General features: G+C 38.7%; 2 protein-coding genes and 1 long non-coding RNA gene across 4 annotated transcripts in view; 2 read left to right on the top strand and 1 right to left on the bottom strand.

Annotated features, from left to right (window-relative positions):
- Positions 1 to 17,394, top strand: part of LOC309506213 (uncharacterized protein) — a 415,585-nt gene that overhangs the window by 137,268 nt on the left and 260,923 nt on the right. The window lies entirely within an intron of this gene.
- Positions 1 to 17,394, bottom strand: part of LOC309505771 (uncharacterized protein) — a gene marked incomplete at its 5' end in the record, with an annotated part of 34,274 nt that overhangs the window by 3,180 nt on the left and 13,700 nt on the right. Inside the window, 2 exons of the mRNA XM_082179230.1 lie at positions 70 to 243; positions 16,058 to 16,231. Of these exons, the coding sequence (XP_082035356.1) occupies positions 70 to 243; positions 16,058 to 16,231 (348 nt within the window). The remainder of the gene's footprint in view (positions 1 to 69; positions 244 to 16,057; positions 16,232 to 17,394) is intronic.
- Positions 8,296 to 11,534, top strand: LOC309506527. Its single transcript, XR_014208837.1, has 2 exons — positions 8,296 to 9,849; positions 10,708 to 11,534. It is a non-coding gene; the product is annotated as an uncharacterized lncRNA (long non-coding RNA).

Genomic DNA, 17,394 nt, shown 5'->3' with positions numbered 1-17,394 from the left:
ACGGACAGCTGATACAGAACCAGCAGAAATGATCATTACACTACACAAATCGTTAAAAACTATTCTTACTCTAGTGTCTCCAGTTTATAATGTGGATCATCCTCCAGATCCTTCAGCAGCTTCACTCCTGAGTCTCCTATGTTATTCACAGACAGATTCAGTTCTCTCAGGTGTGAGGGGTTTGATCTCAGAGCTGAAGCCAGAGCAGCACAACCTTCATCTGTGACACCACACTCACTCAACCTGTAGAGAACAATGACACACATTAAGCCTATATCCAGAGATAAACATGACCACTTAAAAATAAAATATATAAGGATTAGGGGACAGAATGTACAGTATAAAAAACATTATTTTTATGGAAAGACCCTATAAAACATGGAAACCCAACGTGTGTGTGTGTGTATATGTATATGTATATGTGTGTGAGTGTGCTTAATGTATTTGTAAACATTTTAAGGAACGTGTGTGTGTGTGTGTGTGTGTGTGTGTGTGTGTGTGTGTGTACGATTTTAAAATAGATTTTCCTTATTCCAGAATCGATACTGACACTGATACTGACACTGATACTGACACTAGCCGCGTTTCCACTGTCGGGCCAGGGCTGGGCCGTGCTAGTGCGTGCCAGGGCCAGTCGCATTTCCACTGTCACTTCCGGGGCTTGATCGGGGCTTACTCGGGGCCAGCGGCCAGGATTTCTGGCCCGTCGAATACCTTGGGCCAGAGCGGGCCAGCTCGGGCTAGAGGAGTGGTTACGAACAGAGGCGGAGTTTACCTGAGTCGGGAGACGGCAGCGCCGGATGATTCTGTCAGCATTAAAGACTTTTAAAATAATTTAACTCGCGTTCATGTTTGAATGCCTTGTGTTTGTGATGCAAAAGACTATGCGCGCTAACCATTACCATAGTAAACATAGTAAACGCTTGAAGATACGCATAGTAAAAAAAACATACGCTTGAAGAAATCAGACCAATCATAAAGGCTATCACAATCATGTTTTTTTTTTATCTGTCAGTAGCCTACGTTAGAGTTCTCAACGGGTCGGGTCGGCCCGACAAACCCGACGGGACCCGCGGGTTCGGGTCAAAAATATAAGCAAATGACTCGGGTCGGGTCGGACCTCGGGCTTAATCTTTTCCGCTCAGTAAAAAAAACAAAAAACATTTATTAATCATCGCTGCTGTTCACCGTAAAGAAAGTCTGGCTGCTGCGAGCAACGTGCATCATGGAGAGGGGTGGGGGCAGACGCCGCTGCGTGCACGCCTTTAGCCTGGAGAAGAAGATGGAGTTGGTGGAAAGTAAACTTGCCGCAGGTGAATTCACCGTCGCTACTACAGCCTATTTATTTAAAGTTTATTGTTTCAGTTGTTTGTATTGTTAAAAGGCGTGAACATTAAAGGTTGATTTGAATTCCCGTCTGCTGGTCATGATAATACGTGTATGAGAAAAAAAAAATCCGCCGCGGGTCGGGTTCGGGCAGATAATTCATGTTGATGTGTCGGGTTACATCGGGTCCGGGCTTTAAAAGCCACGGGCCGGGTCGGGTCGGGTTGTAATTTTCAGGCCCGTTGAGAACTCTAGCCTACGTCTCGTCTCTTTATACCGGACTATCATAAAATAAAGCAACTTTTTTTTCGGGAGCTTCCTCTGTTTCTCTGACTGAAAATATCTGTATGGGAGTCGAGAGAGTGCTAAAGCTCCTCAGGTCGTATTTTTGGTGGCATATATTTGTAGAAATTATCATTCTTTCTAAATGTGATGTAAATATGTCCTGTAACTACCAGATAAACAGTAACAGACGCGACTGAAGAAGTAAGTGTGTCCTCTTTCTTTTGTGAAATAGACCTAACGGTAATTTATTTCTGAGTGACTAATGTGCAATTTTGACATAGATTAATTCATTATGATCAATGTATCACTTTTTATTGTAAACCCGTGGTAAAACATCGATGCTTGGGTTTTAAATATTCAAGTAAACAACAAAAATGCCAGCAAACGGCCGCTTTTATCATGTTTGTTTTCAACGCTGTTTCCAGTGATTTCTGATTAGTTTTCTGATAAAACTTCCATTTGTTGGTGAATGGGTTAGTGTGACGTTGTTCCAGAGAGGCGTGTTACGGGCGTGTTTTAGTGAAGCGCTGTGGAGCTTCTGGCCCGACAGTGGAAACGCAGGCCCGGTGCTATTAGCCCGGCACGGCCAGTTTAAAGCCCTGGCAGTGGAAACGCGGCTACTGACACTGAGACTGAGACTGAGACTGAGACTGACACTGACTAAATTGCATTATTTTTGTCCTTGCTTATAGACGAGGTTGACAGAAGTTAGCCACTTTTGTTCCAACAGGGGATGAAATGTGTGGTTATCTATGAGTGTTGAGTGATGTAATATCCCTTTCAAGTAGGGATGTCCCGATCCGATCCACGTCATCGGTATCGTGCCGATACTGGCCCAGAACGCTAGATCGGAGATCGGAGGGGAGAAAAAAATATGATCCGATACCTATCCAACACAAACCATGGGGAAATCTAGCTTAAACCATCGCCTAAATGCTTGAATATTAGTGTGGCGAGCAGGACGAGGCCGAGGGCCGTGAGAGAGCGGCACGAGGCCGGTGGAGTGATTACTGATGAGCGACTCCTGCGCGACGCACCAGTCTCGTATCTCTCACGGAGGAGCGGAAGCATAAAGGAGGAGCGACGACAGTGAAGAGCGAGAGAGGACAGCCCTGGAGTTATGTTGTGGTTTTTATGTTTTATTGTGTGACAGCAGTCGTCCGTGAGGCTGCGGCCTTTTGCTTTCGTTTTGTTGTTGATTTATTTTATGTCATTAAAGTCTTTAAATGTTCGCCGGTTCCCGCCTCCTTCTTCCTTCCCGGGTTTCAGCACCAGTGTAACGCAGTTCGTTGTTATGGGAAGAAGGAGGCGGGAACCGGCGAACATTTAAAGACTTTAATGACATAAAATAAATATGTGTGTGTGTGTGTGTGTGTGTGTGTGAGTGAGAGAGAGAGAGAGAGAGAGAGAGAGAGAGAGAGAGAGAGAGAGAGAGAGAGAGAGAGAGAGAGAGAGAGAGAGAGAGAGAGAGACTTGACTTGAACAACTCTTTATTCACTAAAGATTAGTCAAAACTTTTTTTTTAAATATTGCCAAACAATTTTGGCCTCATCACATATAACATATGTACATTAACCTAAAAAAAACATGTACATTCAAAAATAAAAATAAAATAAAAAACAATTTATTTTTACAAATTTAGGAATAAAATGTCCTCTTGGTCAACCACACACAACACTTCTGCCTGTCCCCAAAACTCATTGAAAGCAACCACATTTTTTGTTCATTTAAAAAAAGCAAATTCTGCTTTAATCCTTGCAGATACAAAAGCCTTTAAAATAAGTTCAGGTTCAGTTCTCCCGCTGACTTTCCGCTTATTTTTCCTTGTAATCCATATTGCCAGCTTTGCTTCACCAATTAAAAAATTGATTAAGGAAATTCTTTTTTTATCTGTTGCAACATATTTTGGCCCAAATATAAATATATTTTCATCCATATCTTCCCCAAGTGCTCTAAGCCACGAAACAAACCATTTAGCCTAGAACAATCTAAAAATAGATGCTTCAAAGTTTCTTCATGAGCACAAAAGATACATTCCTTCCCCACAGTGGGGTCAACACGTGTCAAGTATCTGTTAGTTGCAATTGCCGAATGCACAATCCTCCACTGAAGATCTGCAGTGCGTTTTTCTATAGGTGATTTATATAAAGATCTCCAACATCTCCTAGGAGAAGAGCCCTGGCCAATCACCTCCAACCACTTTGATTCTTTACATTCCTTCAGCTCAGATTGATGAGAGACTTTCACACATGATAAATACAAGGCTTTCTTTGAAACGTCTTCAAACAAATTCAGTTCAGGTATACAGAAAACAAGAAGTGATTCCTTCTCAGGCTTTTCATCTATTATCATTGAAATCTGAAGTTTTGGAAAACTTTCTCTCATTTCATCCTCTTGTTCACCACAACGATTTTCTAGTATACTTTGTCTGTAGATAGAAGGAAGAACTGAAAGAATTTCCTTCATTACTTTATCCATAAATCTCACAGACTTAAATCCCCGTCAAACTACACAGTTCTTGGGGACTTTTCCACTCATTTCCATTCTTTAGATCAGACACACATGTGCATTCTGCTCTCACCATTGATGTTTGCAAACTTCTCATTTTCAACACATTTGCTTGTATTAGGGGATTGTTAAAGAGTGGTTCAACCTTCAAGGTTTGGGTCTCTCTTCACTTGAAAGCCAGAATTCCACACTTTCAAAACGGAAAAGAATCAGTCCATTCCATATCTTTCAGACTGATTAAAAACAGATTAAAATCATATTTAAAACAATTCATACTACGTAATAAGGAACAAGCTGTATCAGCCCAACAGATTTTTTCAGAGTACAGCAACTTCTGTGCAGTCTGGAGCCTGAAAGCCTTGATTCTGCTCTTTATATCTATTAGGCCTTGTCCACCTTCACTGACTGGTAAATATAAAATAGCAGATTTTACCCAGTGCTGACCGGACCAAAAGAAATCATTTATTTTCTTTTGTAGTAAATAAACTACTTCATCAGGTGGATTCAACACATTTAGTTTGTGCCAAAGTGCTGAAGCAGCCAAATTGTTAACCACCAAGACTCTCCCTCTGAAAGATAACTGAGGCAGGATCCATGTCCACCGTGACAAACGGTCACACATCTTATCATACATTCCTTCCCAGTTCTTCTGAATATAGTTGTCAGTTCCTAAATAAATACCCAATATTTTCAAACCTTCTTTACCCCATTTCACACCTCCTGGTAAAACTGGTGGCTCTTCTTCAGACCAATTCCCTCAAATAAAACCTTCACTTTTTCCCCAGTTTACCTTTGCTAAGGAGGCATTTTCGTACTTCTTTAAAACTTCTTCTAAAACAACCACATCTCTTTTGCTTTTGATAAACACGGTAACGTCATCAGCATAGGCAGAAAACTTAGGTTTCACTTTTTGTTCTTGAATTAGCAGGCCATCTAAATTTATCCCCAATTGACGAAGCAAAGGTTCGATGGCTAAAGAATATAACATCCCTGACAAAGGGCAACCTTGTCGAATCCCTCTACGTACTGACACTGGTTGACTTAGTCCTCCTCCAACCTTCAACAATGTAGAAACATCAGAATACAACAGTTTAATCCATGAAATAAAAAGATCACCAAAACAAAAAGCTTTAAGGGAACTAACAATAAAAGTGACTGACTCGATCAAATGCCTTCTCTTGATCAATTGCAAATATTCCAATATTGTCACCATTCCTTTTTGCAATATCAATGATATCACGAACAAGAAAAATGTTATCCATTATGGTTCTGTTAGGAATACAATAAGATTGATACTCATTTACTATATATTCTAAATACAATTTCAATCTATTTGAAAGACATTTCGCTAAGATTTTATAGTCAGTACACAAAATTGCCATCGGTCTCCAGTTCTTTAAAAGACCAAGATCACCTTTCTTTGGTAACAAAGACAAAATGGCTCTTTTACAGCTTGTTGGTAACTCTTTTTTCTTATAAGATGATTTAAAAACATCAAACAAATCATCTTTTAATAAGCCACAAAACTGTTTATAAAATTCGTCTGGAAGTCCATCAATCCCCGGTGCGCGTCCATTAGATAGCTGATTAACAGCCTTTGTTACTTCATCAATGTCCATTTCAACCTCCAGTTGATTCCTCTGTGTATCAGTCAACTTTGGTAAATCTTTAAAGAGATCCTCCATACAGCCAATGTCACACGGACCATCCGAAAAAAGTTCTGTATAGAAATCAATAGCCATTGTCCTCATTTCTTTAGGATTAGTTGTCACAGTTCCATCTGATTTCTTTAGATGTAGCATTGACTTGCGCGCTCCTTCCCATTTCTCAAAACTAAAAAAGAAAGAACTTGGTGCATCCATCTCTCTCAGAGAGAGGAAACGAGCTCTTATTAAAGCTCCCTTAGCCCGCTCATGAAAAAGTGAGGACAAGGCTTCCTTTTTTTCATTCAGTCTTTCAGTTGATTCACCATTTTGGTTAAATAGACTTCTTTCAATTGATTTGATTTCATCTTCCAGTTCCATAACAGTTTTTTTAAAACAATAACTTGCATTAGCTGTATAATTTTGACAAAAGATCCTGATGTGCGCTTTTCCTACATCCCACCAATGCACAACATCATCAAAATCAGTCTTTTGCTCTCTCCATTTTGCCCAGAATAAATTACATTTTTCACAAAAGGCGGCATCCTGCAACAATTTTACATTAAAATGCCAATAATAGCTATGACCTTTTGTCTTTTGTAAATTAAAAGCAATCATACATAAATGATGATCTGAAAAACCACTGGGGTAAATACAGGCCTTCAAAATTCTATTACACCAGTCTTTATTAATATAAAAACGATCTAACCTGGCAAAGCTGATGTGGTCACTTGAAGACTTGGACCAAGTATATTGCTTTTCTACCGGATGTTGTAATCTCCAAACATCACATCAATCAAAATTGCTTATTATATTATTTAAACACGTAGCAGAAAGAGGGCATGGTTCTTCTCCATTTCTGTCTAATTTAAAATCTGATGTACAATTCCAGTCACCACCCAAAACTAGACAAGCATTTTTATCATAACTCCCCATTATACTTTGACAATTCTTAAAAACCTTTATCCTTTCTGCACCATTATTAGGAGCATAGACATTAACAAAGACAAAAGAAAATCCCAACAACTTAGCATGAACAGCCAGAATTCGACCCTTCTCGATCTCATCACTTGATTCAAAAGTTATGTCAATTCTCTTCGAGAACAAGATAGCAACACCACCCGTCGTATTAGTGCCATGACTTAGGAAAAGATGGCCTCCCCACCACTTTCTCCATTCTATCTCATTAGCTATGTCACTATGTGTCTCTTGTAAGAAAATTATATCCATATCCTTATTTTCAATATATTCTTTCAACACTGCTCTTCTTCTACCATCCCTTCCTCCATTAATATTAATTGTTCCTATCTTAATACTTCCCATCAGAAGAAAAGAAAGATCAGGAAAGAAAGAAAGAAGGGTTAGCAAAGAAAAAAACAGAGAAAACACCCCAAGTGATTTAATCATTAAGGAGTTGTTATACCTTTTTCAAGGGCCATTTTTCTTCTCAATTTAGTTAGAATTTTTTTTTATATCTAAAACGTTTCCTTCTACTCAGTTCCTCATAAGTGGCTGTCTGTTGAATTTTCAAAACTGATTGCAAAAAAATGTTTTGCATCAGGAAAAAATTCACTTATCTCTATTGTTTTCCCAAATGTCGCATCCAGGAAATCATTAACCTCATTTACAGTATACAATTGGTCTTCACTAATTTGAGAAAGAATATCCGATGTCTCTGAAAACCTGTCATCATCTTCCGTGTCATCTTGCTCCTCTGCATCAGTTAACTGGGACAAACAAATCTGTCCAGTATTTTGTGGATCATTTGTGACAACCTTTGATGACTTAGAACGAAAACTCTCTTCATCTTCATTTTCGCCATCATTAACATCTACACATGGATTTTCTCTCTTTTCAGCACGAACCAAACTACCAGTTGAATTTATGTTTTGATTGCTCATCCCTTCACCTGCATTTTCATCTTTGTTTTTTCCATCAACTGTTGTTTTATTCTGTTCCTCATTGAACTCGACCATTTCACCAATCTGTACACTAGATCTGTATTCCCCACTTCATATTCCTCTGTCTCATCGGAAGTGAAAAAGTGGTATCGGGACATCCCTACTTTCAAGTGGACGTGTGGAAGAGACGTGAGACTGAATGCACTGAAAGCCCTCGCGCTGCTCATATGCTGAGAGAGAGATAAGACAGTAGAGCTGCACCATTCATCTCTAAAATACTGTGATATCCATTCAAACACACACACACTCTTCTTCATATTCCTCTGTCTATTAAACCTTTGACAAAATCATATCGCAACATTCAAATCTGTGTTGGCGCTGCCGCTGACCCAGAGAGAGTCGTCATGAAACAGCTTCACAAAAGGTCTTTTAAACCTCATAATAGTTTCATTATTTCTGTGAGACAATAGTTCAAATTATCATAGAATTACTGGGATAAAAGTTTAAAGTTCAAATATAAACACTGATGTCTACAGTAGCGATCAAAATAGAGTAAATCAGCTTTTGATAGAATCTTGGAACTTAAAGGGTTAGTTCACCCAAAAATGAAAATTCTGTCAGTAATTACTCACCCTCATGTTGTTCCAACCGCGTAAGACCTTCGTTCATCTTCGGAACACAAATTAAGATATTTTTGATGAAATCTGAGAGCTGATCACTTCTCCATAGGCTGCTAGGTGGCCCAAACTTGCTGGCCCAGAAAAGTTATTAAAGAGATCGTTAATATAGTCCAAGAGACTACAGTGGTTCAATCTTAAGTATATCAAGCGACGAGAAACTTTTTGTACGCAAAAACAAACAAAAATAACGACTTTATTCCACTATTCATTTCATTCTCTCTGGGCCTCGAGTTAGTTTACGTAGTGTTTTTGCGCAGCGCGTCTGTGTTACACGTCACCACGTAGGCTCACTATTGGCCGACGCTTGTCATGTGTGTGATGCGTGATGACGTGTAACACAGACGCGCTGCGCAAAAACACTACGAGGCCCAGAGAGAAGGAAATGAATAGTGGAATAAAGTCGGTATTTTTGTTTGTTTTTGCGTACAAAAAGTTTCTCGTCGCTTGATATACTTAAGATTGAGCCACTGTAGTCACTTGGACTATATTAACGATCTCTTTAATAACTTTTCTGGGCCAGCAAGTTTGGGCCACCTAGCAGCCTATGGAGAAGTGATCAGCTCTCAGATCAGAATATCTTAATTTGTGTTCCGAAGATGAACGAAGGTCTTACGCGGTTGGAACAACATGAGGGTGAGTAATTACTGACAGAATTTTCATTTTTGGGTGAACTAACCCTTTAAAATAACGCATTTATCGATTACAATGTTTCACCACTAGGTGTCGACAAGCGACTGTTAAAAAATGTATTTGTTATTGAATTATTTAGTGAAGAGAATGTAGAACTGTATGATGCTTCTGAAATAAAACTCAGAAAGATGTGATGAATTGTTTTTGTAAATATGACTCATCTTATACATCATGTACAGTCTGTATAAGTGTATGATTTAACTTTTCCCCATAGTCTAGGTGTATCGTCCCAGCCCTAGTGTGTGTGTGTGTGTGTGTGTGAGAGAGAGAGAGAGTGTGTGTGTGTGTGTGTGTGAGAGAGAGAGAGAGAGAGTGTGTGTGTGTGTGTGAGTGAGAGAGAGAGAGAGAGAGAGAGAGTGTGTGTGTGTATGTGTGTGTGAGAGAGAGAGAGAGAGAGAGAGAGAGAGAGAGTGTGTGTGTGTGTGTGTGTGTGCTTAATGTATTTGCAAACATTTTAAGGAACTTTTAATACTAATGTATTAAATAAAGCCTGTATTAAAGCACTTAATGACATTTTCTGATTTTCCGTGACCTAATCTAAAGTGAGAACTATTTATGGTTAATACGTTGTTAACAAAGCATTATCTAACTCTTTACATAAGAGCTAATTAAACAATAACACTTTGTTAATTACAGTGACAATGAATGAAGAACTCACTATTTGTATATAGTCTCTTAATATATTAACTTCAGCTTATATACTATTATACACTATTCATTAACTATAAACTAATAGTTTGCAAATGATTTATAAGGTCTTTGTTACTGTATACTTGTGATAAAGTGTTACCATTATTTCAAACTGGTGGCATTAAAGTCCCTGTAAAGGCAATTCTACCAAAAAATTCTAAACACATTATAAGTGCTAGAAATGTATTGCTAAAACAGATTACAAAGACTGAGAACTGTGAAGTACTAAATTGTGGAGTTAGACCGTTAAACAGTTTTTCACCATTGCTGTGAGCCGGATTTTTTGGGCGGGGCTAAAACGGGGGATTGATGACGCACTGCGACCCCCTGAGCTTGATTGGGCCCCTACTTGATGACGCACGGAGTCACTAAGCCTATCGGCGCTCAATCACGAGTTACTATGAGCCTACAGTTTGCTAGCTACTATGCCCACGGCTCAGGCTATGCCTTCGTCATGTAAATGCGTATTTCCTGGATGCAATCACTTAGAAAACAGATCGGTGTCCTTATTTAAATTTCCGAAAAATGATCATATCAGGAAGATGTGGATTAATCTTGTGAAGAGCTAACGTTACCTTGATGGAGAGCTGATGATCACCACCACACCTGCCTCTGTAGAGATCAGGATAGTTTACTTTCGTTGGAGACAACTGGAATTCACTGATAATCTGCTGTTACTGGTGAATGGGGCCGAACCGACTATCTCCCGCTGTCCGCCTCGGCCTTCATCCTCCCGTTGTCACCGCGACATGCGCGAGTCATATTTCCCGCGAGTGGGCGTGGTTTCAGCGCAGCCAGCGGACACGCCCCCAGCGTTTGAGAGCTGAGACTGCTGCTCATTTTTTCGAGATTTTGATAGCTTATTTTATTTACTTGGCTGCTTTTTTAATCATTAAAATTGGGCTGGGTGGCTAATAACACATTTTTTGGTGGTATGACAAACTCAGAACACATACTTAATTTTGACTTTACAGGGACTTTAAGTGTAATTGTTCCTTTTGTATGTGATGAAGTGATTCTTCTTTTTCAAAAAATATACAAAATAAACAGAGTAAAGATGAATTTGACTGATAGCATTATTATTATTTTTTTCAAGATTTCCACAGATATGGTGATATATTGTTATTGTTTGTTATACCACGGGCTGTTTAAATACTCGATTCTGATTGGCTGGAAGGTGTGCAGTAAAACCCTTTAATGCACAGGTAGTTCCAGTCAGTTTGATTACAGTTACAGTTCGAAATTAATCCGCTACTATAAACATTGGTAACCATAGTAACACAGTTACACTTGCAAACAGAGTGAGAGACACATATGAAAACGTTTATTTAGGTAGGCTAAATGGATGATTTTTGCATATCGTTTAATTTGTATGGTGAATATGGCAATTTTGAGAAATGGGCCCAGGCACAAGATGAAATAGAAGACTTGGAGAAGACGTTGAATGACAAAAAGCGACAATTCTTGTTGTTCAGGTGGAAGGTATCTCACAAATGTACACAAACCATAGTTTGCGGAGCACTGCCGTTGGACGACTCTCTGATGCAGGACTAGAAAGTCGCCAGATCATGTCAGTGACAGGCCACCGATGCGAGGCGAGTTTGGGGTCATATTGGGCCCCATCTTTGTCAGAGAGGAGGGCATGGAGTGACATACTGACATCTAGAACCTCAACAAGCAAAGCGAAACATAATTTCACCTCCAAGCCTAAACCTGAAATAACCCTACCCTTTTCCATGTCTAACTTCACGATAAATGGAAATGTGGAGTTTAACATCAATTAGTATAATAATTTTTTATTTTTATTTAATGCATTTCAATAAATGTAATGCGTCTTTATATAGTAATCGTGGTTAGAGACGCCGGTTTTATTTCACACTCTACATACTTCATTTAAATAAATGACATGATTAGATCAAATAAAGATTGCCTTGTCACTGTCAGTGTTGCCTGTCATTCATAAATAATTTTAATAAACCCAGTAAAGAATCATTAAGTTAGCTATATGCTTAAGCAACGAGGGGACTGTAGACTTTAACCCTCTGAGGTCGGCAAACGCGCCCCCAAGTTTTGCTGGATTTTCTTCACATTGTAGTACAATAAACTTAAATTACTCCATCATTTATGGTCATACAGAAAAAAGAAATATAAAAAAAGAATCTGTGATATTTCTACTTTTGTATGTGTCCACTTACAATCAAATCAAAACATTGTGCTTTTGTAAAATAAAGAAAATAAACAGGGTGTGCGTTCTGCCTCTCCGTCGCAGTGAACATTTTTTTCTTGAGCACGTCTATAAACTGAAACAAAACTCAGCGAATACTTGTCACTAGGGGTGTAACGATTCATCAACTACATCGATGTATCGATTTATATTCCTACGATCCAACTGGATCGATCTGTGCTCGGCAAGTTGGCCTTCCGGACGACATATATCGATCTAATATCGTTTTAAAAGGTAATGAATCGATTGTATCGATACTAGGAAATAGCGCATTGGATTTAAGCACGTTAGACTTTATATGGATGTTTTTTCTTTGCACTTTTAATGATAAAGGCGTTAAACGTGACTTGATTCAGTCTGCCTATCTGTGTCGTCGTCGCCATGCGTGACGGGCCAGCAGCAGCGCAACAACAGTCAAGCAGCGCAAAGTCTCTCACCTCAGAAAAACGGACGTTCCTGTCCTCTCAGCCGCTATAGGCTACTGCAGGAGCGCGCACTCTTCAACTGCACGCGCAAATGCGGCGGAGCGCGCTGTATCACTTCACTAAAGTCATACGAGAATGCAACGTCGTAAATTAGTAAGTTAAGAAATAAAAGTAAAATACCAATACATTACGTTATTGGTACGCCATGTGAGTTGCTATTTATCAGGAGCAGTTTCCATGTTTCTTTACCAGTGCTTCTAAGTATTGTGTATCACCATGGTAGCCTAATTGTTGTTTGTTTCCATAACAAAATGCCACTTACTGGTTATTTTGTATATTTTTATATGACTCTGGTGGCTCATACCAAGATTGTATTAACAAAAACTAGTTTGGGACTGCTATTTAATAGCTTAACCTCGCAGTGCCTACTATCAGTATTTGTCATATTCTTACATTTTTTTTGTTAAGTAAAGGGGGACAGAACTTGTGTGTCAACAATTTTTGTGTAAACAAATGTATTATAATAGGCTTATATAATTCCTAAAAAGGTGGGTCGCGGCTTGATGACCATGGGGAAATGTGGGTCCCATAGCCAAACTATTCAAAACATCATTCAATGTTGTGATAATCGTAATTAATAATCACAATTACAATTTCAAGGGAATAATCAACAATTATCATTTTTGTCATAATCGTTCAGTCCTACCTATTAAAATAAAATGTGAATGCATTTGACATTAATTTGTGTTTTACTTGTTTGTTTATATCCATAATTAATTGATACCTGATTCACTTACAATAATTTTTGGCTAGAAAGTCACTGAATCGATTTCAAGTCACTGAATCGTTTCGGATCGTATCGTTCTAAATGAACCAATATCGTCCTTGAATCGTATCGACAACCATGAATCGTGAATCGAATCGAATCGTTGTTAAAACGAATCGTTACACCCCTACTTGTCACACATTTATGAGCCATATACCTTTATGCACATTTAAGTGTGTACTTTTAAATGATCGGATTCAAACTGAAAACAAATATTCTCTGTTTAAGTAATTTGTATAAAACCAACAAGATGTCCAGTATCTCAAACGCTTGCTCATTATTTTTAATTTGACCACGCCCACTCGCGCAAAAGAGATTCACACGTTACCTCAAACACAAAACACCAAAACACTTCACAAGTCTCTGCTTTTCGTCGAGTTTGGAAGACACGTCTGAGCTTACATTGGATTTACCTCAGAAAAAGAAGAACGCGATTTGAAGACAAGAAAGATGTAAGGTAAGAAATTCTTACTTATTAGTTTATGGTATTGTTGCATAAACTTCACATTGCAGTTGAACTGTTGCTAGATATATGGTGAATATTATAATATTTAGACCCGTGTTTACTGTTAAATACTGTTTGTGGATATCTGCTCAAACGTAGATATGTATAATATGGTAACCATAATGTTTCATATTTTGGAGCGCGATCGCGTTTGAATGCATCATATTTTGGAGCATGATGTGCATTGGAATGTATCATATTTTGGAGCGCGCTGTGGGTTTGAATGTATCACATTTTGGAGCGCGATCGCGTTTGAAAAGCAAAACGCACCAAACATTAGGCTTTATGTTTTTACTATTTTCTCATTTCATATCATCATAACGAATGGAAACATTTGAAGTAACATATGATAATCAATATATTTTTCTCAAGCATAGTTGTTACTGAAATCTTTTGGAAGATTTATAGGCTGCTATAGGTTATTGTTATTATTATTTTATGCAGCACTGCGCATAGCCTATGCCTACAAGGCACAACAAACCTGGTGTTCATTATATTATATATTGTTGGAAACATTTGTGTGTGTGTGTGTGTGTGTGTGTGTGTGTGTGTGTATTCTGTGAATTTTAAAAAGCAATTTTAACCAGAAAAATCTAACATTTATTCCCAAAATCGTGCAGGCCTAGTTTCTCTTGATACCAGTATGTTCACTTTTTTTCTTTTCTTTCAGGGACCAGATGCAACTGAGTCCTGCTGACTTCAACATTCACATGAGTCTCTGTACATGAACATGGTAAAGTGAAAATCAAACACCTTGGAAATGAAAGGTATGTACAATGTTTTTAGGAATGGCACAAAGGTCTCTGTCTTTGGATCATTGTTTTCAATGTGCTCTTTTGTCATTTGTTGTGTATTTTTGGATTATGTTGTGTTGTAAATAAATCCAAACAATCTAAAAGCCATTCTTTTTTAAATCTCCTCATTCTTTGTGCAAGGTTGCTCTGAATGACAGGGCCTGATCGCTCCTAATAGGGCAGTTAGGGGAGTGTCTTTGTCTTTCTCAGGTGTTAAAAGCTTACATATTCATGAGATGATCACGCCTCTTCGCATATGGCTTTCTCACACAAAACACGTCTTAGAAATTTTAAATCAATATATTGTCTTATCTGAATGAGCAGTCAGGGTGATTTTCACATAGTTTTGGAGCAAATATTCTAGGCTACGTGATACAATTTTCAAAAGTCTTGTGAAGAAATAATCAGTATGGGTTTCATGGCCTTATTTCAGTGACAATATTTTTTGGTATTTTCACAAACCACGCATAAATGTCATTATCTCAAAACTACAAACTTTTACATACATGCTGCTGATATATTATTGTAGCAGAGTTTGTGCTGAATACAGTGTAATTAGACTTTAGCCATGAAAATGTCACTAGTAACAGAAATAAGCACAAATGTCAGAGCATGTCAGAACACCTCCAGGGCCAGAAAACAGCTCAGACCCCAGAGGGTTAAAGAAGAGACGCACACGGGTAACTCGCGCACGCATCTCTCTCTCTCTCTCTCTCTGTTCCTTCTCTTTCAGTTCTCTGTCTCTCTCTTTTAATAATGAATTTAAATAAATGTGATAATTCATTCAAATAAAAGCAATCCGATGGCTCTACTTTATTTAAAGCGGATGGAGTGCTAGAACTAACGAGCCGTAACTTAAGAAAATAACTGTCATTTGTCTGTTAAAAAATTACACTGTAAACATCAGTTACAGCTTTAACTTGTTTTTAACTTGACAAATAACCAAGGTATAAGCGGGATAATCCACGGCTAGCCATGCATTAAAGAATTTTGTTCCTCCGCTTCGCATCGGGTGGTTCTTCGCCTCTACGTCGTGCATTAAAATTCTTTAATGCATGGCTAGCCGTGGATTATCCCTTACTTATTTTGGCCATGATAATCATGTAGTGATAAATCTGATATGGTGACAGTCCTGGTTCAGGTGAAACACACACCACTTCCCTCTTTTCAGCTGCACACACACATTTTGAGGAAATGCTCACGCTTTTACAAGGGTCTGTTTGCACAAGCATTACAAGACAACTTCATTTACACCAAACATTTGTGCTTTAAAAACCCTCTTCACTGTATCCTGCATCTGTTGTCTGGTTTTTTAGTTCGTCCGGTTTATTTAACTGTTAGTTTTACTTTCTTTAGGGGGATAATAATATAGTAAGATGTAAATGTTCCTCTTCAGGGAGACTCCTCACCGCTGCCTTCTACCGCCGGCAGGATCTGACGGCTCAAGCAGGAATCTGTCGCTGAACCACCGGATGGGGCTTACGCCAAAGATATATTGAATACACTATCTACATATTACTCCTTATTCACTCAGAGTCTTTATGGTAGAGATGATCTTACCACAGTATCTCCAGTTTACAGTGAGGATTCTCCAGTACAGCAGAAAACAGCTTCACTCCTGAGTCTCCTAGTTTATTCTCACACAGATTCAGATCTCTCAGGTGTGAGGGGTTTGATCTCAGAGCTGAAGCCAGAGCAGCACAACCTTCATCTGTGACACCACAATCATACAACCTGTAGAGAACAATGACACACTTTAAGCCTATATCCAGAGATAATAACATAATGCTGTCAATATGAAATATACAAATACTCATTAGTTCATGTTGTTAAAATACATCAGTTAGCATTAGGGGATTGAAGATACAATTTGTACAGTATATAAAATCATTATTTCTATGGAAAGTCCCCATAAAACATGAAAACCCAATGTGCGTCTGTGTGTGTGAGTGTGAGTGTGTGTGTGTGTGAGTGTGCGTGTGTGTGTGTGTGTGTGTGAGTGAGTGTGCTTTATGTATTTGTAAACATTTTAAGGAACGTGTGTGTGTGTGTGTGTGTGTGTGTGTGTGTGTGTGTGTGTGTGTGTGTGTGTGTGTGTGTGTGTGTGTGTGTGTGTGAGTGTGTGTGAGTGTGTGTGTGTGTGTGTTAAGGCTGGGAGAAAAACATAGATTCACCTAACTATCGCAATTTTTTTTGTTTACGATTTTAAATTAGATAATTTTATTCCAGAATCGATATTCATTCAAATTAAATTGCTTATTGTTGTCCTTGCTTATAGACGAGGTTGACAGAAGTTAGACACTTTTGTTCCAACAGAGGATGAAATGTGTGGTTATCTATGAGTGTCGTAATATCCCTTTCAAGTGGACGTGTGGAAGAGACGTGAGACTGAATGCACTGAAAGCCCTCGCGCTGCTCATATGCCAGTGGTGTAGTCTACGTGATACGCAGGTATACGCCGTATACCCACTAGAAAAGGCCAAGGATTTGCGTATACCCACTTAAAAAAGCGTGAGGATACGTAACAACTTCGTTTTGTGTCAGAACTTTCACTTTCATTCATAAATTCACCCCGTCTGTGTTTGCGAAGCGACACGGATCGAATCGCGGAATCCAGTCACAAATGGAACTTGCTATAGGGCAGAACGTCACGGATTTTGGCTATTTTTGAATGAATAAATCAAAAGTAGGGCTGTACAATGAATCAAATGGACTAGTGTCTATGAATATTAAAGCTAAAAGAGACTGCAATTGTTCTACGCGTCTCTGGGAATGAGCGCTCAATGTGTGCTCCACTACACACACACACACACACACAAGCACGGGTGACTCACGCTCGTGGTGTTTTCAGCGTTTCACTGTATTGAGACATGAATGATGTAGGCTACAGCTACACA

Source organism: Leuciscus leuciscus, assembly GCF_965113295.1.
Source record: "Leuciscus leuciscus genome assembly, chromosome: 9".
Lineage (NCBI taxonomy): Eukaryota > Metazoa > Chordata > Actinopteri > Cypriniformes > Leuciscidae > Leuciscus > Leuciscus leuciscus.
Note: the sequence above shows the minus strand (reverse complement) of the source record. Positions and strands in the feature narration are given on the sequence as shown.